Below are 25,770 nucleotides of genomic sequence, written 5' to 3'. Positions count from 1 at the left end.
AAAACTTGCTTGCAAATTCTTTGAAACTCTCCTCATTAAGAATCTGGAGTTTATATTCCCTCCCCTCAAATCTGGTGGGCTTGCATTTCCACCAATAGAGTATGGCAGAAATGATGCTACGTGACTCCAAGGCTGGTTCATAAAGTTTATATAGCTTCTGTTTGTTGGCTGGAATACCTGCTCTTGAAGCCCCAAGGCACCACAAAATGCACTGGTCTACTCTATGGACATCATAACGGGAGGCATTCAAATCATGCTGAGGATGTGTATGGGCATGCAGAACAGCAGTCTTAGTCTTTGAGTAGTCCCAGCCTGGGTTCCAGATACACGGGTCAACAAGGCTCCCAGCCATTGAGTCACCCCCATCTCTGACTCTTTCTGCTTGATGCCCCAGATACTGTGGTACAGACGAAAAACCATACTTGCCATGTGCTGTCCAAATTCCTGACTCACAGACTCATGAAGAAGAATAAAATGGTGTTCCAAGCAACTAAGTTGTGAGTTAATTTGTTATATTGTTATAGCAACTGGAACTAAGCCATGGAAAACCATCACAGCAACTGAGAATGAAAGGCATATTTTTGAGGCCAATATTTAGCTTTGAAGGCAGTCAATAGGCAGTGTGTTTATAATTATTTTAGATTCTCGTATGAATGAGATAATGGATGTAAATACTCATAGTATAATACCTGGCAATAAAAAACAAAGATTTATTATTATGCCAAAAGAAATATATGTATATGTTTATTTCCAAATGGTTATTTTCAATGACCCACAAGTAATAATAGTCTGGCCCAATGTTCCAAAGCTTTACATATACCATCTGTAAGTTATAGACGAATAAAGATGTGGTTTGTTATTATCCAAGGTCACACAAATCTGGGCAGAGCAGGAATTCAAACCCATTTTTTTTTTTTACTCCAAATCTCTTACTTTTCACCACTACATTCTCCTCCCTCCAGACATTTTAATATTTAGAGAAAAGATTAAGAAACTACCCTTGTGAAAACTTGGCCCCAAAGAGAAGAGGCTCAAGAATGAAAAATTAACTTTGCACCCAGAAAAGAGATATTAGGAACGCTTTAATGATTAGGAATATGATGGGTCTGTATATAAAGGGATCATTTTGTGTATTTTCTAAGAATATATATATATATATCCTTAATTTATAAAAAATTAAAATTTAGAAACTTAGGTGAGCAGAGAGCTCTTAATAAAGCACTTATTTTGGTGAGAGTTCACCATATTCACTAAGATTTGATTAACCATCTTTACTTTATGATTTAAAAAAAGAGAAAAGATTGATACTGAATTTAATTGGCACAACTGTGCATACAGATACAATCTGACAGATAAGGTTCAGGACGAAGTGGTTATTAAGGCCCCTTCAATTCTAACAGAGATAGTAACAGTAGCTCCCATCCATGCAGAACTGATTATTTCATTCATATTGGCAAAGGACTCTCTAAATATCAATTCACTCCCCAAAACAGGCCTCTAAAGTAGCTATTACTTTACTGTGCCTTTTTTTTTTCCACAGGTGAGAAAGCTAGTACTCAAAAAAGGGAGTCATTTTCTCAAGGTCACCCAGCTAGGAAATAGCAGAATTGGGATTATGGGTCAATCTCTCATTTCTTCATCTTTATAAAGTACTCTAAAGAAAACACAATAAAATCACATGTGGAGATTGTATACTGACATGGCCAATCAGAGCCAAAATAAACCTGTAGTCCTCTAAGTTGGTTTTTATTTGTGTATATGTAAGTCTTTTTTGAATTACAACTATTGACCACCTTTGAGAATATCATTGCTAGAATAACTGTACAGTTCTAATATCCACCCAATACATACTTTTCCTCCATTTATAGGTGGGTAATTTAAAAATATATACATGGAAAAACATACAGTGCCTACAAACCAAATGCAAATAAAAATCTTTTAAAAATCTTAGAAATTCATTAAGCAGGTTATGTCAATCCTATTAAAAATGGTTCTTCTATGTACAATGCATAATCTTTAAAAATACTACTCCAGGAAACAAAAATTCTTTGGTTCAGCAAAATGATTCTAAATGTGGAAATTTAATTTGTTAAGGATGCATCTTCTTGGGTTGGACCTCACGTATCTGATTCAACACTCCCAGAAGCACATAGCAGACTCCCTGAATGCTGAAAAGATGGGTGGAGTGTGGGTAGAGGCTGCTTTTCCTACAGAACATTAGCATATGAAAATATAACCAGAAGCTTGAGTAATGCAGGAACTTAGACATTATTTTTACTCTGCCAGATCAAAGAGAGAGAGAGTTTGTTTCCCATCCATTTGGGAAGGAGGCTGCAGAAGTGATTATGGTCAATACATAAAAACATCCTACTAGTAAAGTTCTTAGGTACTGGCGTCCAATGTTATGGAAACAAATCTATTTATTAATTGGAAGACTGCAGGAGGAGACAGGAGGGGGACAGATGCTGGAAGTCCCTTTACTGTCCCATCATTTCTCTAAAGGCTTGCTTGCCTTAAAATCTACAACTATAAACACGCCCATGACTCAAATGTCCTTAAAAAGAGTTATTAATGCAGCCATGATTGGGTGTGCATCAACATTTGCCAAGGGGATTTCCATTAAAAATTAACTGTGGTTATTCTATATTCTTGGTTTATTAATAGCAACAATCACAGAACTGGCCAAAATAGCTGAGTTTCAGCCTTCTTACCTATTAGAATTTATTCTCCATATTTAATGGGAAGGAAACACCTTCACAATTTGTTCCTGCATGCTCTCTAATTTGACTGTGAAAATATTTCATACATAAGATCAAACCTTTCCAGAGGCCCATCACTGAACCACACATTATAACCACCTTTAACAAGGCTTTTGAAAAGTTGCTGAGGTATCATGGCTGGTCACTGGAGAATGAAAAATATTTTTTGCTTTGTTTATTTTTTTCTAAGTTCCCCAATAGAACAGAATCACCTGGCTAGATGAATGAACTCATGTATGTTAGGAAGTCGTACCACTGACTAATACTCAAGCCTGCCCTTCCCGGTACTAGTATCAGAAGCGTATTAATATATTTCTAGGTTGGACACTGGTGAAAATCAAGAGCTTCTATTGACTACCAAGTTTCCTGAAAATCATGACTTCAAGATGCCCTAATGCTTACGTGAGGTGGTTGAGAGCAGGGGAAATCTTCTAAAATTCACCCTTGTTCTTCCTTCTATTTGAATGACTTAGTTGCTCAAGGGCAAGACACTTTTTAAACCTTACCAGGACTCAAAGGAGACAAAGGGACGGAGCAGTAGGTTGCAGAGCAAACGATGTCCCTTTAACAGAAATAGTTCTGACTTTGGAAGGGGAAGAGGATAGCCTACAACACTGAAGAGAAGCAGAGAATGGAATACATGAATAATTCACAGCATCTAAATGAGACGTGATCATTCAGAACCACCTCCACACCCACTGTTTCCCACTCCCAGCTCATGGGCAGGGATTTCTTTTCTCTAATGGTCTTCCCAAAGATAGCATAACACGACAAAGAGAAGTAATCAGGGTTGGGTTGTTGGTCCTCAGAGTCCTCTTGTGCAGTGGAGGCGGTCATCCTCTTCTCTTCCGTCAGAAGTCTTTATCCCAGCCTGACAGCTCATCTGGAGGCACTCCCTTCTCAGGAGGATACTTGTCAAAGTAGCTGTGATCTGTGGGTCCACTGAGCTAGTAGACAGGATTGAACCAGAGGTGAGGATAATGCTGACTAAGCATGCTAGTGCATATGGGGGATTCTTTCTACATCTGAACACTGATGTTACACTGCAACCACTTGTAAGGTACATATAAGGAAAAGATGACCAGTTATCCTTTCTGAATCACACTCTTAGACTCGTGAGATCTCCCCTTTGGAACAAATGGATTGGGTCCCTGAATTACATTCAATAAGAACAACCTGACCTGAGGACTTATTTCTGAAAGAAAAGGCGACAGAAACAATGTCTTCTTTTTTTTTTTTCAAACTAGAAAACATTTTAAAAGGGAATATTAAAAAATCAAAATTAGACAGAATCCTTCTTCCACTTTATAAGAGCTTCTTACTAATCTTAAATTTTGATATGGTTAATTGACCCATATAAAATCTCCAGAATGTCAAAGGGAAAAATTTAAACATTAGTGATCCTGTTGAGAGAGCAAAGTGACTCTGGTAATAATTTACTTTGCAAATCAAGTGGTTTCCAATTCTTTGCTTTGAAATAATTTTCAGTAGTACCAAACTGAATTATCAGCTGATAGATCACTAACAATACCATTAACGATCGATCACAATGTGTTTTTTGGGGGGACAAGGAGACTATTCAGAGGTGTCCAAAGTGGCATTGCTATTATAAAACCCTCAACTCTCATTATTTATGGAAACACAACTCTTAACCTCTGTATAAAATAATTTTATATTTATATTTTATATAAAATAATATATATTTTATATAAAATAATATATATTTATATTATGTATCTGCCTCTGTATAAAAATAATTTTAAAAAGAAATAGAATTTATATGGAGTCTGACCCCATTTCTAAGTAAATTATATTTATTTACAAGTTCATTACATAATTTTTCAAAATATTTTTGTTTAATAATTACTTAAAATTTTTATAAGATTTATGCTGTTTGATACTGCATGCTATAAAAACGTAATTGTAAGTGAATCTGAAAGAAATATTTGTTGCCAGAAAAACTTTTGTTGTCACAAAAAAATGTTAATTTATAAAACTAAAATTGAAAAGCACTTAAAGAATGATCAATAGAAGACCATCAACCATAAAAATCTTTTACGTTAGGATGGACTTTTATAGGGAACGTGTAATGGAAAAGTGGAAATAAGAGTTCAGAGAGAAAAGGAATGATGTAATATTTCTGCCTGTATTTTTTTAAACGACTGATGAGTTTCAAATTGCCATGGCATTTAGATTACAATGCATATATTTAAAGGGGTGAAGTAACAATAACGTTTTACTTTAAAATATCAATATTTGCAACATACTAGAAATTATATTCTCCACAATGATTTAAACTTTTATGATGAAAAAAAAAATCAGATGTCAATCTAAAAATGTACAAAGAAAGACACAGATCTTCAAAAGTCCGCTACAGAGAACACAGCATAAAGTCTGTAGGATGCGGACTAGACCACTCCTGAGACATTCTTCCCCACAACTTGGCAGGTGTTCTACTTTCTCTAGAGCTGTGCTGTCCAACCAAGTGTGGTGACTGAGCAGTGGAAATGTGGCCACTCAGAACTGAGATGTGCTCAAAGTGGGAAATCAGCTTGAGATTTTGAAAATTTAGTATGAAAAAAATAAATGTAACATCTCATTAGTATTAGTCATTAGTGTGTAGGGTACATATTGAAATAACAGCATTTTAACATATTATGATAATTAAAATTAATTTCACCCACTTCTTTTTAATATGGCTACTAGAAAAATTTTAAATTATCTACAGGCGCACATTATATTTCTATAACCAGCAGTCAGCCTGACCAATGCTGACTACCATGAGACTTAGATTTACATGTCATCGTTTCCTAAGAGCTGAGCTAATGTCCATCAAGTAGGTAAAACTATTTAGACCCTATAATCACAAATGCTATGAGATTTTCACTTAAATTTAAAAACTAGTTCAAAACTTTTAACCTATTACACACCCACACACACACCTGAAATCTGTTTATAAAAACAAATACTTAGAAAAAATCAAGAGAGAAATACAGCAGATACCATACCTCTCTTTGTAAAGGTGATGGAAGGTTCCGTGCTTTCAGTCCCTCCCAATTAAAACCGTTTAACCACCTGAGAAATGAGAAAAGAACAGGCGAATATTACTCGTGTGATGAACTATTAGCATGTCAAGTTAGCGGTCAACCCATTTTGTCGCTTGCTCCCTGCCTGCAATGCAGCTGCCAGTTATTGGAGGAAAATATTCAACCATGTTCACATCTGTGTGTGTCTCACTTTAAACCCATGCCCGCTAACGTCAAGGGGGCACTCAGTGCTGCCCAGCAGTCAGTCTAGAGTTTCCTGATAAACCACTTACTGTCGCACTCCCTGAGACTCATAATTCACATTTTGTCCTTTCTCCTCAAACTTCCAGAAACTCCTCTCCATCCTCACTCCCAAATGATGCCCTGGCTTCCTATTTCACTAAGAAAATTGGAGCAGAAAAGGGAACTTCTACAACTGTCCACCAGCATCCCTGTCTACTTACCCACATCTGTGCTCTGCTTCTCTCCTGTACCATAAAGGAACTGCCTTTGCCTCTAGCTAAGGTCACCTGTGCCCCTGCTCCTGCAGACACTTCCTTGTTCAGCCATGCTCCTTAAATTCTCCTCTCTCCTCAATCTTTCACATCATCTTTGCTGGGTCATTCTAATCAGTAAGAAAACACTGAAATTCTTCCAACAACAAAATGCTCTCCCTTGACCTGAATTCCCCTTCGACTCTCCTCCATTTCTCTTTTCCCGTTGGGGGAAAACTTGAAGGAGTAATCTAATCACTGTATCAGCTGCAGACAAAAACTGTTGCTTGCCATCCAGTAAACAACGAATATTGTCCAACATCAAGCCATCAGCCACTGCAGCCTCCAACAGTGTACCCTGAGGGGAATTCAGGATGGAGAGAAACAGGATACTGGCCCTAGAGAGTTAAGATGCACATCTAAGTAATAATTTGAAGGAGCCCAGATGCTTCTATCTTCCCATGTATAGAAAAGCAGTAAGTCACTAACTTGAGATGTCTGAATTTGTGAGTCACAGAAATCCTTTTTTTTCTTTTTGTTTTTAAATTTAGGTATAATTGCTGTACAGTATTATATAAGTTATAGGTGTACAATATACTGATGCACAATTTTAAAGGTTATACTCCATGTATAATTATTATAAAGTATTGGCTTTATTTCTGATGTTGTACAATACATCCTTGTAGCTTATTTTACACTTAACAGTTTGTCCTTCTTACCCACCAACCCCTGTGTTGCCCCTCCTGCCCTTCGGCAGTAATCTTTTGATGTCCTACTACATGGTTTGTTTGTTGTTATTGTTGTCTTTCTAGCAAAAACTACTATGTATCTTGGCTCCTCCCTTACTTCTTTGGAACAGTTCCTCAGGGTTATCTGAGAGGCTGTCTCCTGGGCTATAGTCCTTAGTAAGGTCTCTGAATAACATGACTTGTGACTTTTAGGTTGTGCGTTTTCTTCAGTCAACACTACCCATTTTCTCCTGGCCACACTGCAGTCAGGCTTCACCCCCTCCATCCCATCCAATCACCTCAATTCTCAGTTTTAATATCACTACTAACAGCATTTGCCAGAGCTCCTCACTCACACACCCTGAAACACCCTCCTCACTTGGCTTCTGACACGTGCTTTCATCCTGGTTATCCTCCTGCCTTCTTGGGTGCTTTTTCTCATTTCCCACTATTTCCATGTGAAGCTGGTGGACTCTGGGGCTCAGTCCTTGGACCTCTTCTTTTATAAACTACTTTCACTTTCTAGATAATCTCATTCAGCTCGGTGGTTTTAAAGAGCATTTATAAACTAGTCACTCCCAAATTTCTGTTTCCATCCAAGACCTCCCCATTGCTTTACAAGCTAATATCTACAACTGCCATCGATCATCTCCCCACTTCGTGTCTAATGAGCATCTAGCATGTGTCAGGTCCACAGTGAAGCTCCAATTTTCCCTATCAAACTTGCCTCAGCCATTTCAGTTTCTCCAACCAAAAACCTTGGAGTTATCCTTTCTCTCACACCCTATCTCAGTCCAGAAGCAAATCTTATCAGTGTTACCTTCACAATACGTCGGTATTCAGAACCTGACAAATACTCAACACCTTTGCTCTACCAGCGTGGGCCAAGCCACTATTATTATAATAACCTCCTAACAGGTCCTCTGCTTTTGTCTGTGGGAAACAATTAGCAAGGGCGATCGTTTAAAACATCAGTCAGGTCACATCACGGCTTTGGTTCAAAACTGCCAGTGCTTCCAGTTTCAGCGTAAAAGGTGAAGTCTTCACTAGGCCTTTATTATAACCCATAAACGGTACAGAATCACCTTCCCCTCTCCCCCCCACCTTACCACCGGCCGACATTCCTCTTTCTCCCTCCCTGGCTCATTCGTCTCCTCAACATTCTTCCAACAAGCTAGGGATGCCCCCACTTCAAGACCTTTGCGCTCAGGCCCCTGCAGCTGAATGGCTCTTTCCCCAGGTCTCCACTGGGTGTGTCCCCTCAGCACCATCAGGCATTTTCTCAAAGCTCGTCGTCTTAGTGAGGCCTTCTTTGGCCATCCAGTCCAACACTGCAACCCCCCAACCCCTCCCCCATGCTTCTCATCCTCCTTCCCTACTTTATTTTCTCTCCTTAGCACTTCCTGCTCTCTGAAGTACCTACTACACACTTGACTTAATTATCTTCTTTATTTTCTATCTCCCCTATAGAAGGCAAGTTCCACAAGAGCAGGGGTTTTTGTCTTATTTTATTTCCTCTTGTGTCCCTAATACTCGGAATGATTCTTGGCACAAATAGGGGATCAAATAAATGTATGTTGCATAACTGAGTGACTCTACAAGAGAAGACGCTTACATAGAACCTCCAACTGCCATAAACGTAAAACATCACACCGCCGTCGTGGTGATGCTCTTGGTGAAATGCATCTAAAAAGCTCCAAGATAAAAGGTACTTTATGGTAATCTGTAATGGGATTAAGCTGATGGCCGGATGAAGTACTTTTATTTATTGCTTCCAAATCATTAGTCTAAAAGGGCAGATCTGATCTTTAGGATACATATCAGCAAAGGCTTGGTGGGCTGGAAATGCAACACCAGAAGCGAGGAGGCCTTGCTTCTCCCAGACAGAAACAATGTACTCTGTCTCTCAGAATCTTACAAAGAACAAGGAGTAAAACTGTTCCACAGCCACTCATCTTTTCCAATGGGACACTGAGGTCAGGTCAACCAGCTAACAAAAGTGTAGGGAAAATCAGTTTAGTTCCAGGCATCAAAAACAACAAAGACCCTGATTTTAGGATATTTTTATTTTGGTAGAAGGTGACAAATAATCAAACAAAAAAGTGAACAACACAAATACTTCAGTTAATTTCAGATACTAACAAGGACTAGGAAGATAAAAGAGAGTCAAGTGGTAGATGATGACCGGGCTGGGAGTGGGCTGGGAGGCGCTGCTTCAGCTTGGCTGGTATCTGCAGAAGTGCTATGTGAATTAAGGCCAGAAGGAGGAGAAGGGGAAGCCATGGAAAGATGTGTGGCCATGGCCTTCATGGAAGTGCGTGCCTGGTACGAGCTGAAGTGTGATGGGTGGAGGGGAAACTAGAAAACAATATGATGCCTGAGAACCGACCAGAAGCCAGATCCTGCACGGTCTGGTGGAACACAGCAAGGAATCAAGATTTTATGCTTATCGGGAAGCCGTTAGAAAGTTCTAAGGAAGTGATGGCAATCTAAATGTGCTTTCCCAAGATGATTCTGGCTGCTTTGTGAAGAACAACCACAGGGGGGCGCAATGGGGCAGGGTGGTGGTGGGAGGTGTGTACTGAAGGCTGGGAGACTTGAGGAGGCTGTCACAGTCCTGCCTGTCAACCGTACTCGAAGTTATGCTTTTCCAGCTTTTTCAATCTCTTCCCACCTGTAGAGTTCGTTTTGGGTCACTCCTTGACTGGATTTCCCATTCCAGGTCTAAGCTTAGCAAGCAGAAAAGTACTAAAAACAGAGAGGCGCTAGTACATTCCATCTCGGATGCCATTCTTAACCCAAAGTGCCATGTGGGTCTAAACTGCCGAGACTCTCATCAAAGAGTGCGAGTCAGACAGACATTCACGCGGCATGACCTCCCCTGTCCTTGCTGCAAAACCACTGAAGCCCTCTCCTCCATTTACCATCATCAGCTTCTTTGCTCAGATCGAGGCTCCATTGTTAGGGATTTCTAGGCACGCAGTTCTGTGGATTCTTTTCTTTTGCCATCAAATATCATCACAATGCCTTTTCACATATTTCACAATGCTCTCTACCCAGAAGCTACTCCATAAATATTAATAAAAATCATTACTGTGACTCTACTGAATCAAAGAGCCTATACATTCTTGCTGAGTACTTGTTACAGTTTGACTTCTGGCAATATTTACTTAACATGAGTGGCTATTCACTTAACACTTGGCCTTTATGACACTAACCACATTTTAAGTAATCCAAATGCCAGCATGCACTCGTGTGTGAAAAATATTCACTAAAGAAATATTAGCAGCAACTGCACATAAATTGCTTCTTCATTTTTAAAAGACTTGTAAGTTATTCTTGAGAGTAATTTTAGAGACTAGAACTATTAAAGGTAACATTAAGAGACTTGAAACAAATTACTCCTCCACCTAGCAGCAAAGATTTAATTACACCCTACAAATACATGACCCCTCTTTTCAGATAGGGGCTAGGAGACATGATTGGTGCCTAGTTTATAAATTAACTCATAAATAGGAGGGGAGAACTCTATTTTCAGGAAAGATGATTCAACACAGACTGAACAAACATGGAACAGTATGCCAGGTTTAACTGTATTATTTTTAAATACAAAATTTAAGTAAATAATTCTCTAAGGAAAAAAATTAGAGTGGGAAAATCTGATGGCAAACCTTAAAAAAGAATTTTTTTTTTTAAATTCCAAGAATATAGTTGGTAGAGATGCTACATGCCTTGGAGGAAGGTTTTGGAACACTCCTACTTCAAAGAAGAAAGAGATCTGTTTTTCAGACCTCCCTGACCCAGCTTTGTATCTTAGAAGCACTATGAAAATGAGGTGAAATAACGTCTTTGAGCCCCCCGGGCTCATCGGAAGCTACTGTGTAAATCTGGTACATCTTATTAGTGAACTCTGCCCTACACACTGCGCTCCGATGCTTCAGTTACTTGGCAAAGAACACTCTGTCTGTTAAGAAGAGTGGGCAGATTAATCCCTATGGGGAAGGAAATTCAAAATTCTTCATTACCACGCTGAGGTGAGAAAATCCTTTAGCATCAATTTGCATGTGCATCCAATCACAATTTGACAGTTACATTTAAATGAGCCTCAGGTAAATAAGAAGTAAGAGCTAAAACTGGAACCTGTTAACAATTACATCACTTCTATTTCCCAACTGCCCCAGAGCAAAACACGAAGAGGAAGACGGTTCTTTAATGAGACAAAAGAGGAAAACACATTGGAAGAGGGACTTTAATTGACAGGACACTTGTTTGTTCAATACGAATGGTGTGTTTATGTGTTATTTTATAATGAGAAAAGAAATTGTGGTAACAGCATGTAGGAAGAAAGACAAATTGGAATCTAAGACAAAGAATAAGCTTTACATTGAAGACAATCTAAAGGATGGCAAAGAACAATAAAATACACTAAGCATTTTGATGTCTGTAAAATCCACAGATGTTCTGTTTGTCTCCATCTCTCCCTCCCTCCTTTCCTCTTCTCCCCTTCCTGATCCATCCTGAAGGCAGAGCGCGATATGAATTTACAATGTTGAATACATGGCTTTATTTCAAGAACGTTCATGAATAGCTAGAGCAGGGTTGGCAGCTTGGGGATTTTTTTTTTTTGAAGCTGCACCACTACTGTTCAGAAAAAGAAGAGCGTTTCTATACAGCAGCATCTCCCCCTTTATTTTCACACTGTGTTCATGTGCCCCTAGTTCTTCAGTGAATATATCCAGAGAGGAATAAAATACTGGAAGGTGTTTTCATTTCTGAAAGTGAACACAGCAGCGTGCTCAAAGGTTTTCAATAACAAAATTCTCACATTTATTTTCTGTACTATCAATAGGTGAGATTTCACAAGTTGTAAGCAAAATTGAAACATCTTGAAGACTGCAGGATTTAGCTAAGCATCGATTAAAAAAATCCTCCAAGATCTGAGCAGCCACATATGAACAACCAAATCAGACAGTGTACATTATGGGAGTTCTTGATGATTTTAAAGGCCAGCTTTAGAAATTCACAGACCTGAAAAGGTCCATGTTAGATTACTACCCAAGGATAACACATTGCCTGAGGTGTCGTGGGAATCAATGTACCTTACCCAAAGAGTAAAATACAGCATGAGGCTTCAAACTGTGGAGAGCCAGTCAAAGGAAAAGTGTATTTAAACTAAATATATAATATTAATTAACAATTAAATAGAATACTATTTAACTGTTGATTTTGCTGACCCATTCTCTTGCATACTGACAACCTTGACTGTATCCTACTTTCATTACAAATCTAATGTCAAAATTGGAACCTAATTCCTTTATAGAATCCAAGTTAATATTTTAAAAAGTTAAGGATAGCAGCCAATAAGAAGCTAAGTTGTTATAACTTGAAAATGTAATTTATAATTTGTTTTATTACTTCATCCATACTTGATATGAATTTCCAGCATTAGTGAAATCACTTTGCGACTGATCATTGTTATTGTAGCCAATAAAACACAAATTAAAAATAAAGCACCAAAAAGGAAAAACTGAGCATCTGTGTAGGGATCTTTGCAGCATATTGAGAGAAGCTGCAAGATTACCAAGCTTTACAAACAAATCTCTATAGTCTTCTGGGCAGAGAAGTAACTATGTACCTGTGTTTCTTAATGTCATTGATGCCATTCTTCAGATTTCCTAGTCTCTCGGTTGGATTTTGCCTGTAGTAAAAGTTTTCAAGTCAGTTTATAGTAATTATACTTGAGTAAATTTTACATTAAAATTTAACAAATTTTCTTTCTTTATTCATTCATTCATTCATTTTGTCAACAATATTCATAGACCAGGAGCATCTGAGTATAGGGAGATGGAAAATGTGTGCCCTCCCTGGGGGATCCACAGCCAAATTACAGTTAGGAATATGAAAAATATATGTATACCAGTATATAGATTGATAGATATGAATATAGATAGTAGATATCTCCCAGTGCTTTAAATAAGCTGTGAATAAATGCTTAAAAGAACAGGATGGTGCTATTTTACCAACTCTACTAGGAAAACCAAGGAAAGCTTTAAAGAATCATTTACAATAGAGCTGGAATTTTAGAAGCAGGCAGAAATTTCTGCGGGCAACCCCACAGCTAGGTTTCACATTCTAAATTTACTAAACTTTACTGCTTTTTAAAAAGTTCAGATGTGCACAAAAACCAAAAAAACAGTGACAAAATGAAGTTTAAATAAAATTCTAGAAATCTTCTATTCTCCAATAAATTATTTCTAATGGTAAGTAGTAATTTAAAATGAGGCCAGAGCAGTACGTTTTTTCAAATGAAGATTGAAAGAGGGCATATAGTAACACGTTTATCATCACCACTGATTCTCTCTCAAAGTAACAAGGCTGTAAATTACTCCTTTATTGAGTTAAGGTTTGTGGTCTATTTTCCTCTATAACAGACAAAGACGATTCTCAACGATGACCTGAGTAATCTGCATCTCTTTTGAACTATAAGTAGTTTCTGTGCTTCCATAATACGAAGTAAACTCAAACTCCTGGCATAGACTGCAAGATAGAAAATGATTTTCTTTAAATATAATTTGGCTACATAGAAAAGTACAAAAAGTAAATATATACCTGAGTTTTAAATGTGTGAAAAAAATAAAATAAATGTGTGGAAGCAGAAATGAGAAGCCTTCACACTTTTCCCAAGAACAAGGGGTTTTTAATAATGACTCTCACCTGCAAAGCCTCCGAATCAAATCCTCAGGTCGTCTTGTTATCTTTCTGGGAAAATCCATTTTTTCAATTCCTTTGAGAATCAAATTGTAGGTCATCATTTGGTCAATCCCAGAAAAGGGCGGGCTAGAGAAAAGCCAGAACAGGACACTTGGACCAGCATCTGAGACACGGTTCTAACTAAGCCTCTTTTCTTTTCTTTTTCTTCCTTCCCTCCCTTTCTTCTTCCTTCCCCCTCTCTTACAGGTTAGTGTTCCACTAAATCTGGATATATGCTAGAAAATAGCTTCATTAATTTCACATCACTTAACAAATGACACACAAACACATGTAGAGGTAATCTGTCAAGTGGTCATAATCACAGAAAAGAAAAATAGAGGGGAGAACAAAGAGGGAGAGGGAGAGGTGTGATTTTGTGAGACAGAGTGGACAGGAAAAGCCTCTCTCATACATTGTCAATCGAGCAGAGGTGGGAACGAAGAGGAGTGAATGAGCCACACTGTTTTCTTGTAGGCAAAGGACTCCAAGACAGCAAGGACAAAGGCCACGAGTCAGGAGTGGACACAGGTTGTCCCTGGAACAGTGAGGAGGGCAGTGATGCTGCTGGAGTGAGTGGTAAGCAGGGGAGGAGTATAAGAGATAGGGGAACATCGCAGAGATCTCATGGGCGATGGTAAGGACCTGGGAATGTGTTCTGAGTCTGGTGATCTAATTTACAGCAGCCAGAGTAAGCTTCTTAAAAATGTGTTGAAAATAAACGGTGATGGTACTCGTGGTGGGGAAAGGAAGGTCTGGCAGCCTGGACTAGAATGGTAGGGGTGAAGGTGGTGAGATGTGTTTGGATTCTCGACTTACTTCGATGATAAAGCCAACAGGATTTGCTAATGGGGTGAATGCTGTGTGTAGGAGAAAGAAAAGATTCAAGAATGATGCTAAGTGTTTTGACCTATGGAATCGATTAAAGACTGGGGTAAGGGTTGAGGGTGGGAGGCAAGGGTGCGGAGTAGCTTATGAAGCAGAAACTCCAGACTTATGTCTTGAACATCCAGATAGAGATGTTAAGCGAACAGCTGAATTTATGAGTCTGGCATTCAGGGAAGAGGTCAGGGCTGGAGGCATGATTCTGGGGAGTTATCAGACAGTAGTTACGACCATGGGACTGGATGATATCACCCAAGGAGTGAATAGACAGAAAAGAAGTCAAGTGGCCAATGACCACCGAAGGGGTCAGGATGAAGAGAAGGATCCAGCAATGAACTCTGAGATGGAGCCTCTAGCACAGGAAGAGAAATGAGAGGAAGGGAGGTCCTAGAAGCCACGTGAAGGGAGCATTTCAAGGAAACTGTTGCTCAGATGAGTAAGAAAGCTTTGGAAATTAACCATTGAATTTGGGCAACATGTTAACGCATACACTCTGCTTTCAAAACCACTTTAATGCCTATTCTATAGTTATTTAATTTTTGAAAGTTAAAGATGACTTTTATGAACAACTCTGCTATATCTTGGTCATGCTTGAGACTTCTGACCGGTGAGAGTTCCCACTCTTGGTAGTAAACTTGAAACAAGGTCGGTTTTCTATAATCTTTGTTTCACTTGTAACAAAAATGAGGTGGGAAACAAAAACCATTGCTATAATATCTTCCATCTATTTATATATTTACAACTATGTTTTTTAATGTAAAGTCTACATGTTCTTTATTTTTTGTATATATATACATATATATGTAGATTGTTATTCTACGTGAAGTAAGCCAGAAAGAGAAAGGAAAATACTGTATAATATCACAACTGTGTTTTGTTTTGTTTATTTCATTTCTTTCCTTGTTTTCATTTACCTCCCGACTCTCTAGAGTTCAGGGTATTTAAAACAAACTCTTCTCACACCCTACTCTGAAAGCCTTTACAAAAACAAATTCTCAGCTTCTTTCTGACAGCTCAAGGCCACGTTAGCAACTCCAAGTTACTGAGGTTTTTTTTCCCCCTTCCTCATTCCCTCACTGTATTTCCCTACTTCTTGTAACAATCTACTCCAGCTGATGAAGACTGAAATGTATGTTCTCCAGCCACCTGAAAGATCATCATGTATCTTTTAGAAATGCAGCTGAAGACTTTTCCAGGGACGAAGAAACAAATTCTTGAAACAGAAATCCTTGCGTCCTGAGACCTTAAGCAACTTTCTCTCTGAAATAACTGTCTGAAAAAATTTCTCTTCTTTCCTTCAAAATCTTAAGCAATGAATATTTGAAAATGATTACAGATAATATAAAATAATCTTTCATATCTGTTTGCTCAATGCATGTGGACAAGGACGTTGAAGGAGCCACAGGTAATCCAACGTTGACATCTGTAGTGTCAAAAGTTCAAAGAAGATTCTATGAAACTCTCTTTTTGAAAAGTATGTGTTGAGACTTGAATCCCCATCACTGGGCTCATTCCAGCATTCCTTATAGCGTTCCACATGCAAATCCTCCCTGAAATCAAGACTTAGAATATTCGGTTGTAAAGGTTTATAAGGATGACCAAATCAGCTCATGAGAAATGGAGGTAGAAAACTGGAAAGAAAACTGATCTGAATCCTGTGTGTATTTTCCAAGCACTATATTAAAACACATATGTGTAAGGCACGTGTGTAATGGAAAGAAAACCTGGGATCAAATCCCTGATCTTAGATAGGAAGCTCTCCGGCTTAGTTTTTTAATCTATAAGATTTAAATCATAAACTAATCATAATAGAAATTTAAGTCATAAAATAGTTTTTAAAGATCCTGCTTTAACGTCCACCCAAGTTTGTGAAAACTAAACTAGATAATATGCATGTCAGTGCTTAGTAAACTGTAAAGTGCTTTACAAATGTGAGGGAATAAGGGTGTGTGCATGCACATTGAATATTTGGGATCTCACATTCATTAGTACAGCCCTTTAATGGCTTCAGGAATGACAATCCAACTTTAACTTTAAAACTCCCACTGTGTCTTGTCTCTGTTCATTATCACCTCTAGAACGCAGTTGACAAAGGGATTAAAATTTAAATCCATCAATGTTGCTTTCTCTTAGCTATTCTGGCTAATGATTTGGGGGGAAGATGGAAGAACATGGTTAAATTTAATTGATCAATGGATTTAATTGACCTAAGACTGCTATTTTCTCAACTACAAAAAAAATGAGGAAATAATTACAGCCCACAATTTCAATTCCTGTTCTTATTTCTATGATGGATTACCAAAACCTTTATCCACTTAATATGCTACCTGTGTTTACAGGCCTTGCCATTTTCAGGCACACCACAGCAGCTCTGCACTCCTTTCCTGCAGCTTCCTGAGCCTTTTCACGGTGTCATGACCTAGCAAGCATGCTATATATGACATAATACGGAGAGGAAGAGGCATCGTGCTTAATCAAAAACACCCCCAAAATGTTAAATTCTTAAATTACATATATTTGTTACCATTAGTAAGAAAAGGCTGAACACAACTTGTAGGTACTTACTTGCCCGTTAGGAGCTCATACACTAGAATTCCCAAGGACCAAAAATCCACACTGAAGTCGTGTCCTTTGTTGAGAATGACTTCAGGAGCTACGTACTCTGGAGTTCCACAGAATGTCCATGTTTTCTGTCCAGATCCTATTTTCTTGGCAAATCCGAAATCAACCTGGAAGAGGATGTCAAAAAAATTTTCAGAGACCATAAAACTCATGTTCTTTAAATTTCCCTCTAACTTCTCCAATCTTACTTCTACATATCCACCCTCCTCTTCCCACCATGGTGCGCGCGCACGCACACACACACACACACTCCACTGACCCTCTCATTTATTCTTTTGCAGGGACAACGGTATATCTCATTACTTTGGAGAAAGTTCCATGCACACACCTCTATGCCCACAACCCCTAGAGGGCTGGTTTGGTAAAGGGAGATCATTACAACAGAGGTGAAGCTCAAGACAAGCAGATGAGTAATTTTCAAATCAATAATGATATTCATTGGTAAGAGGAGAGAAGGCAGAAGTGATGGACCCTTGTGCACTTCTAGCTTTGTCATAACAGGGAAAAGTAATAACAGAATTGAGAGTGTGGGAAAGGGACCACTATTGAGAAGAAGAAGGGCTTAAAATTCTGGACAGTCCTTAAAAACCATTATGCACGTTGTCTGCACCCTCTAAATGTTGGCAGTCCAAAGAAAAAGCCAGGATGGGATGGGATCATCCAATCTTAACTTTTTCTGGACTCTGTCCACTTTCAGTCCCTCTCACGGTAGTGGGTGGTGGTAGCAACTGCATTAACTTATTTATTCTGAAACAACAGAGCCAGCTCTCACTATAAGCCAGGCTCTGTGCTAAGTTACAGATACAGAGTTGACCAGGAGAAGCTCAGAGTATTGGGAAGACTTACACAGACGTGATTAATAAAATGTCACGTGAAACATGATAATAGTAGAAGATTAGGCTAAACTCAGAGAGCAGACAGACATATTCTTCTGGAACGTTAGGGAGAAGACGGCTGGGGAAGATGTTGCAAGGAGGTGACATCTGAGCTCAGCCCTGACTGAGGAGCAGGAACTCTCTCAGGGTAATGAATGGGGGGTAGTAGCCTCATCTGTCTTTTCCGATTAGGCCCCCACCCCACTTCTCTAAGATTCTAGTCAATGAACTCTGTGCATAGAACAGAGACAGGAAAGAAGGCCAGAGCAACAGAAGACCCGTTCATTGAATCGAGGCAGTGTATGTGACTGAAATCCTGTCCTGCAAAACAAACAGCTGGTTTCCTTCCACAAGGGTTACTTCGCATGTACTTTTCATCTCCAATACATACAGGTATTATTTTAGTAAAACCACCTTCCACCTCCCTCAAGTAAACAGACCCACAAATTATACCTGGATTTCAACATGCACATTTGAACAGCTTCATTACACATGGACTAGCTTAATAATATGGCAATAGTCTTGGTTAAAAAAATTAAACAAATCAGGTTAACATAGCAAAACAGGCCCTCACTAAAAAATTATGAGTCAGTGACCTATAAAACCCAGCCCTCATTTATTTATTCAAATGTGAATATTTAAAACGCTTGTTTTACATTTAAAAATCTCTTGAAATGTACCTTTTTACTAATGCTTTCTGGTATTTATCACACAACAGCAAGGATATCCTTATTAGAAAATGGGAATTGAAACAACCTAATTTGAAGTGGGCTTTTACTGTTTTCTTTCATCAACACAGAATGACTCTCAAAGATTATACCCAAGACATGACTGGGAATATGATGATTCTACTTACTCCTCAGAGAAAGAACCAATATGAAAATCCTGCCTGGTTTTATAAAGACTGAAATTTAAGAGACAAAAAAGCAATGCTTATAATTGCATTTGTATCCATGTATATATAAAAACATTGTATTTTATTGTTCTGTAACAGCCTTTCAACTCATTTTTTTAAATTGCACCTAAATTTTCCTTTTTAGGATTACTGGAAGTTCATTAGATGGTTGGGAGGGTTTTCCTAGCTCTGAAAATAATAAACTTTGAGTACCTGGTTTTGCTTTTGTATTTATGTACTGGCCCAAAGAGATGGCAATAATTATATTAAGATTTTAAGATTTATGAAAACTTACCACTTTCTTTCCCTCCCTTGATCATATCAACTTTAATCCATTTGGTTGCAGGAAATTGACACTCAGACCTATTCAAAGTCATGTGCCTAATACAGACGGACCTGGACCTTATGATGTGAAGTTCTGTGCATTTTCTATAAAAATTCACACTACCTCTGCCTTGTACCAGCATGGATACCACCGCAGAGCCTCAATCTTTTCTTTAACCCTTTCTTTTCTAGGCAACAGAAATGCAAGTTCTTATCTTTATTTATTCAAAGAATGTTTATTGAAAATCACCACTGTACCAAGCATCAGGATACAAAGTCCGCAGTCCTTTTAGAGCTTACATTTAAAAGAAAGGGGAGAACCAGCATAAAAATATAATATCATGCATAATATTGCCAGACAGTGGCTTATGTTATGTGGCACATACAGCAGTTAGGTACTGAGAACTCTAGGAACTATATTTTAAATAGGCTGATCAGAAAAGCCTCTCTGAGGAACTGCATTTGAGCAGATATCAGCAGAAATCCATGTGAAATAAGAATGAGAGGCCTGTGAGGGGAGGGTAGAGCTCAGTGGTAGAGCGCATGCTTAGCAGGCACAAGGGCCTGGGTTCAATTTCCAGTACTGCCATTAAAATTTTTTTTTTCAAAAAGATAAATAAAAGGTAATCTTTGAAAAAAAAAAAAAGAATGAGTGATCTGAGAAATCTGAGCAAGGGTGATTCTGACAGGTAAACAGCTGGTACAAAGGCTCTAGCCTCTGGGAACATGCATGGTTAAGATCAGGGATTGGCAAGAAGGTCACTGTGTCTGGGCCCTGGTGTGGGAGGGAAGAGAGGTAGCAGTGAGGGCGGATTGTGTAGTGGTCCAGCAAACCTCAGAAAGAACTTCAGACTTCTTTTCCTAAGAGGCCATTGGAGTATTAATAAGAGGGTTATGCATGGCCTGGCTAATGTTTTAAAGGGATTATTCCAGAAGAAAAGAAGACAGTCTTCCATGCTTCCTTTTTAAAAAAAATTTTCCTAGCAGAACTAAGCTTTCATGAAGAATCTCTGGAGAAGCTGCACACAGGTTTTCCCTTGTCTCTCTGTTCAATCCCCATCATGAAAGGCAGCTTACATTATGCTGAAAGCTTAAAAACATTAAGTCTCCAAAGATTTTAATCAACCAGAAGATATTAAGATGCTTCTAAATCTGCAGCAATGATTGGTTCCTTTAGACAGAAAAATCAGTGCTGTGGCTTGCTGGAGCTGCTGTCCAGGAAGCAGTAGCTTTTTCCCAGAAGTTTCTCTCTGGGTCAGTAAATGTGTCAGCTATTGGTTCTTTTGCTCACATTAAAAAAAAAAAAAAGATACAAAATGACCAGTTTAATTAAGCCAGATGATTCATGGAGATGTACCTTCCAAAGAAAATATTTATGTGGCATTTTTAGGGCACTTGCTTTGCCCAAGTCTAGACAAGGGTAAGATGGAATCTGTTTACTCTGTCCACCAATAACCAAAGAGGATTTCACTGTCCTTATGATACTAACATCCATCCACTAAAACGGACAACGTGGATGGCTTCCACTGGGTGGAAGAGTGAGTGAGAGAGGCTAAGAGTCCTTCCTAGCAGCACCCCACTCTTCAGGGGGCTGTGGTGACTCACCTGCAACACTGGGAGTGCTTAGTGGAACGTGGGAAAGGTGTAGGGGAGCTTTGCATACACGAGAGCAAAGAAAATCAAATCATTGAGGGCTCATCTCATATGCCGCCACCTCTATGAAGCCTTTGAATTTACAGAACCAACTCTTTCCTCTTACAAGATTCTTTAACACTGTTTATATTCCACAATTACATCCCCTGCGGAAGCATCGTCTAGTTGTGTGTGAATAAATCTAGCTCCTTGAGAAAAGGCATTACATCCTATTTATTTTGTACCCCTCACAGCATTTGTAGCACAGCAGATGTTTGCCATGTGTTTAGTGAAAAAATCTGAACGAGGAGATAACTGTTAACATCGGTTTCAATAAGATGTATCTGTATAATTTTTGCAACAGCTTCATGAGTTAGGGATTAAATTCAAAAGTATGATATCCCAATGTTAGAGATGACAAAACTAAAGTCTAGGAAGGTCATGGATCCTTGAGATAAGACTAAAACTAAGTTCCAAAGGAACCTTCTCATAATAGGTAAACTGATGAGTAAGTAGATTTTTAAGGGAAAAGGAGCAACATATTTTAAGCACGTTGGTGAGAAAAGCTTCATTGTCATTTACTAAGTACATCTATTAATGGTCTGGCAAAAAGAATCTAGTTAGAGTTGATGTTTATTTTTATTTTTCAAGTTATGAAATACTTGACACATATAATGTGTCATACATGCAAGTTATAAAGCGTGATAATGAAAGCACCCTTGTACCGTACCCACGACCAGTGGAATAGTTAGCAGAGAACCACTGCAGAAGCCCTGTGCCTCCCATACTGTCCTCCGACCTACTGCCAACAGGTCACCGTGTGCATCCCTCCCATACCTACTGCCAACAGGTCACCGTCACTCTGACTTTTGGTATTTATCATTTGCTTGCACTGATTTCTAATTTAACCACATACCTAATATCTTTAAATGATACATAGGTCTCATTTTTAAAACTTATAGATAAATCTTATCTATTCTTGGGCAAATTGCCTTTTTTCACTTAAAATCATATTTTTGAATTTAATCCATATCGCAGTACAGTTATTTTCCCTGCTATAAATGCTTTTGTCCATTATGCTCTTGATGGAAATTTGTCTTACATCTAATGGTGCGTTAGCACATCAAAAACATCATTTTCCACGTTGCCTACTGGACATGTCTAAGAAGGCAGAATTTCTGGGTCAAAGATATGGTACATTCAACTTCACTACATGCTGTCAAATTATTTCCTTTAGGTACTTATATCTCAAACCCCTTCACAGCAGCAGTGTTCAAGAGTTCCTAGTGCTTTACATCCTTACCATCTTTAGCGACATCCACTTTTCTTTTTTGCCATCTGTATGTATTAAGTCCCTGTGGTTTTAATTTGCACCCCCCTTAGTAATTCGTTTGAGCTAGAGCATTATAATTAGTTCTGATATCTGAGAGAGTTCCCACCCACTCTGTTCTTGTTTGCCCTTAGAAATGTCTTGGCTATTCCTGGCTTTTGGTCAGTTTGTATAGACTTTAGAATCAGCTTGCCAAGCTTCATGGAGTGCTCTGCTGGAATGCCACAGGAAGGGTATCAGATCTGTAGGTCACTTGGGGAACTACTGGTATCTTTAGGATGTTGGCCCTTCCTATTTTTTTGTATATGTATTTTATATACTGTATTGTTTTGTTTCACTTTGTTTTTAATTTTTTTAAATTGAAGTATGGTTGATTTGAACCGTCCTATTTTTAAACCTAATACATCTTTCTGAGTTAGGGTAATGCTAGCTACTGCAACAAACATATTCAAGAAAGTATAAAAGCTTAAACTCTACATTCGTTTACTTCTTCCTCACATAATGGGTTTTCCTGAGTAGCACGGAAATCTCCTCCAAGCAGTGGCTCAGAGATGCGGGCTCACTAGGCTCTGCCAACTTCAAATTGCCTGTGCTCATCGGCCAGGAGCCAGAAAGGCTGCACAGAAACCAGCTGCGAAGACCCTCATCAGCCCAGGTCCGACAGCAGGGCACAGCATGCAGCTCTCATCGCGCAAGCTCGAACTGTACCACGTAGTCACAACTAGCCACACAGAAGTTCTAGTTCTGTGCCCAAAAGAGAATGAATTTAGGCCTTTTTAATGTCTTTCTATCAATTTGTATAAGTTTATCAATAAAGCTTTTACACTTTTTTGTCAGCTTTATTCCTACATTATATTTTATTTACATTATATAAATATATGTTATATTTTTAGACTTTTTTTCAATGGCATTTGTATTCCTATTTGTCAGCTATATTTCTGGTATTTAAAAATACACAGAGCTCTTGCATTATTAATCTTACAGGCTGCATCGATACTAAACTCTCTACATTTTAGTAATTTGGTGTTACATTCTGGATTTCTATAGAGTTAATCATATCACAAGGGAAGTAAGTTTTGTTGTTTATGTGCCAATTTTTCTTTTAATTTTATCTATATCTCAGTGCACCAGGTAGAACCTCCTGTAAAATACTAGCGAGAAGTGCTTATACTGCTGATTTTTAAGAGCATACTTCAAATGCTTCATCATTATGTACAGTGTTTAAATTTTTGTTAGGTATCTTTCTTTGGGTTAATAAAATGTATTTCTATTCCAAGTTTGCTAAGAGAATTTATCATAACTGAATGTGGAAACATCAAAATTTTCTCTGCATCTATTGAGGTACTTATGTAATTGTTTTTCTTTTTTTAATCTATTAAAGTGGTGACTTGGTTCAATAAAACTTTTAATGTTAAACTATGCTTGCATTCCTGGGATATATCTAACTTGTTAAGATGCACTGTTACCATTTGTATTAATTGTAGTACTCAATTTGCTAATATTTTGCTTATGATTTTAACATTAAATTCGTAAGTGAGATTGGACATTAATTTGCCTTCCTCAGGCATTTCCTTTGGAGAATCAAGTTTACACTAGCTTCATAGAATAAGATGGAAATTATCTTTTACTGTTTTCTGAAAGAATCTGCATAAGGTTCATATTATAAGCCCTTGAAGTAAATTCTCTGCATCTTGTGAGCTACGGACTGAATGTCTCTCTCTAAAATTCCTATGTTGAAGCTCTATTCCCAAATGTGATGATATTTGGAGGCAGGAGCCTTTGGCGGGTAATTAGGTCATGAGGGTGAAGCCCTCATGAATGGGATTTGTGCCCTTATGAAAAAAGACAAGAAAGATGACATCTCTTTCCATCATGTGAGGACACAGTGAGAAGACAGCCACCTGTAAACCAGGAAGAGAGCTCTCACCAGAGCCCAACCATATATATATTCATATACACATTTCATATATAGTAGCAGAGTTGCCCAAATCCTTTCTAATCCATGTGAATCTTTACTAACTGTACTTATGTTCATGCATAATCACATTTATCTGTAGCTCTTCTCTTTTTCTTTTGATCAGTATTTTCAAGGTTGTTAGTTGTATTAAACTTTCAAAACATCCTGGCTCTGTATCCTTTTATTTTATATTTTATTAATTCATCTCCTTAACTTTATTTTGTTCCTTCTCTTTTGTTTTTACCCCTTTTCCATCTTCTTAAGTTGAATGCTTAGCTTATTAATTTTTAGCTGTTTTTATTTCCTACTTGAAACATTAAAGGTTATAAACATTACTCTATCATTTTAGTTGCAACCCACATGTGTTGATATGTAAAATTCTCTATTATGCAACTCTGTTTCATAATATTCATAAAAATCTTCACTCATCCTTGAATTATTTTGAAATATTCCTAAAATTCCAGTGAGGTGAATTCAAATTTTTTTAGTGGTTTCTTCCCATTTTTTCAATTTTGTTATTGATCTCTACCTTAAATACTTTGACGTTGGTGAACGAAACCTCCATGTTCCTATTTTGGGAATGAGAAGGAAGCTGCCCCACTGATCTTTCACTTATTCTTCTATGCTAAGCTGTGTGCTAAGTCTAGCGGTAAATACTGCAGCACAGTTTCTGTCATCATGGGGCTATGAGCGTACAGGAGCAGCTAGACCATAAAGAAGCAGGCAACAGTGTCAACATTTAATGTTTGACACTGTATTTTCTTCTACTATACTCCACCTAAGTAAAAGAAGTAAGAGTGAGGTGTTCTGTTATCACATGAGGTGTATTACCTACATGAGTTAAGAGCACAATCATACAGAACACTTACTGATGAGTGACAGCTGAGATTTATTGGATTACAACCAAGTTTTCTCTTCTGCAACCCCAAGAAGGATAGCTACTATATAAATTCTGCTTAGGTTGAGAACAAGCTGGGTTTTTCTTTAGACTCTTAAAGTACTGTCCTACATCTTAATATTACCCCTGATTCATTCATGATAACCAGAAGAAGGACTCTTAACCATGACTGCCTTCATCAGCCTTGAAAGTGGAGAAAGATTTAGGAAATCATTGAATGGGCAGGTGAGAGACAGTCATGGGAGAATCTCCATGATTCTTCAGTAGTATCTGCTAAACTTACTCTCTACCCAGTATGTTTCCTGATGGAGACAGCTTGGACCAGGTGGGATCCACGTGGGACTGAACCAGGCTGGCACTCTCAGTTCTCATGAACTGGGGAAGAAGAACAGAGTGAGGTCTTCACCCTTCACTACAAACGCATCCTCTGTAATTATCTCAGAAGGGCACATCTCTATAGCCTCAAGAGAGACACTTTTGAAATCCAGAACTTTTCCTACTTAGGTATTTTTTTCCAGGCTTTTACTGGTTATTCTTTGCTGGGGAAAAAAAAACGCAAACAAAAACAAAACCCCAAATTTTCCTTATTGTTGTCCTT

General features: G+C 38.2%; 1 protein-coding gene across 2 annotated transcripts in view; it reads right to left on the bottom strand.

Annotated features, from left to right (window-relative positions):
• Positions 1–709: 709 nt before the first annotated feature.
• The window catches only part of PRKG2 (protein kinase cGMP-dependent 2), a 95,290-nt gene continuing 70,229 nt past the window's right edge, over positions 710–25,770 (bottom strand). For both annotated transcript variants that reach the window (XM_032456912.1, XM_014564027.2), the window contains 5 exons: positions 17,205–17,368; positions 13,722–13,844; positions 12,643–12,705; positions 5,768–5,834; positions 710–3,706 (listed from right to left, as the gene is read on the bottom strand). In XM_032456912.1, the coding sequence (XP_032312803.1) occupies positions 3,611–3,706; positions 5,768–5,834; positions 12,643–12,705; positions 13,722–13,844; positions 17,205–17,368 (513 nt within the window). In that variant the 3' untranslated portion in view covers positions 710–3,610. The remainder of the gene's footprint in view (positions 3,707–5,767; positions 5,835–12,642; positions 12,706–13,721; positions 13,845–17,204; positions 17,369–25,770) is intronic.

Source organism: Camelus ferus, chromosome 2, assembly GCF_009834535.1.
Source record: "Camelus ferus isolate YT-003-E chromosome 2, BCGSAC_Cfer_1.0, whole genome shotgun sequence".
NCBI classification, from domain to species: domain Eukaryota; kingdom Metazoa; phylum Chordata; class Mammalia; order Artiodactyla; family Camelidae; genus Camelus; species Camelus ferus.
This window is presented reverse-complemented; position numbering and strand designations above follow the sequence as displayed.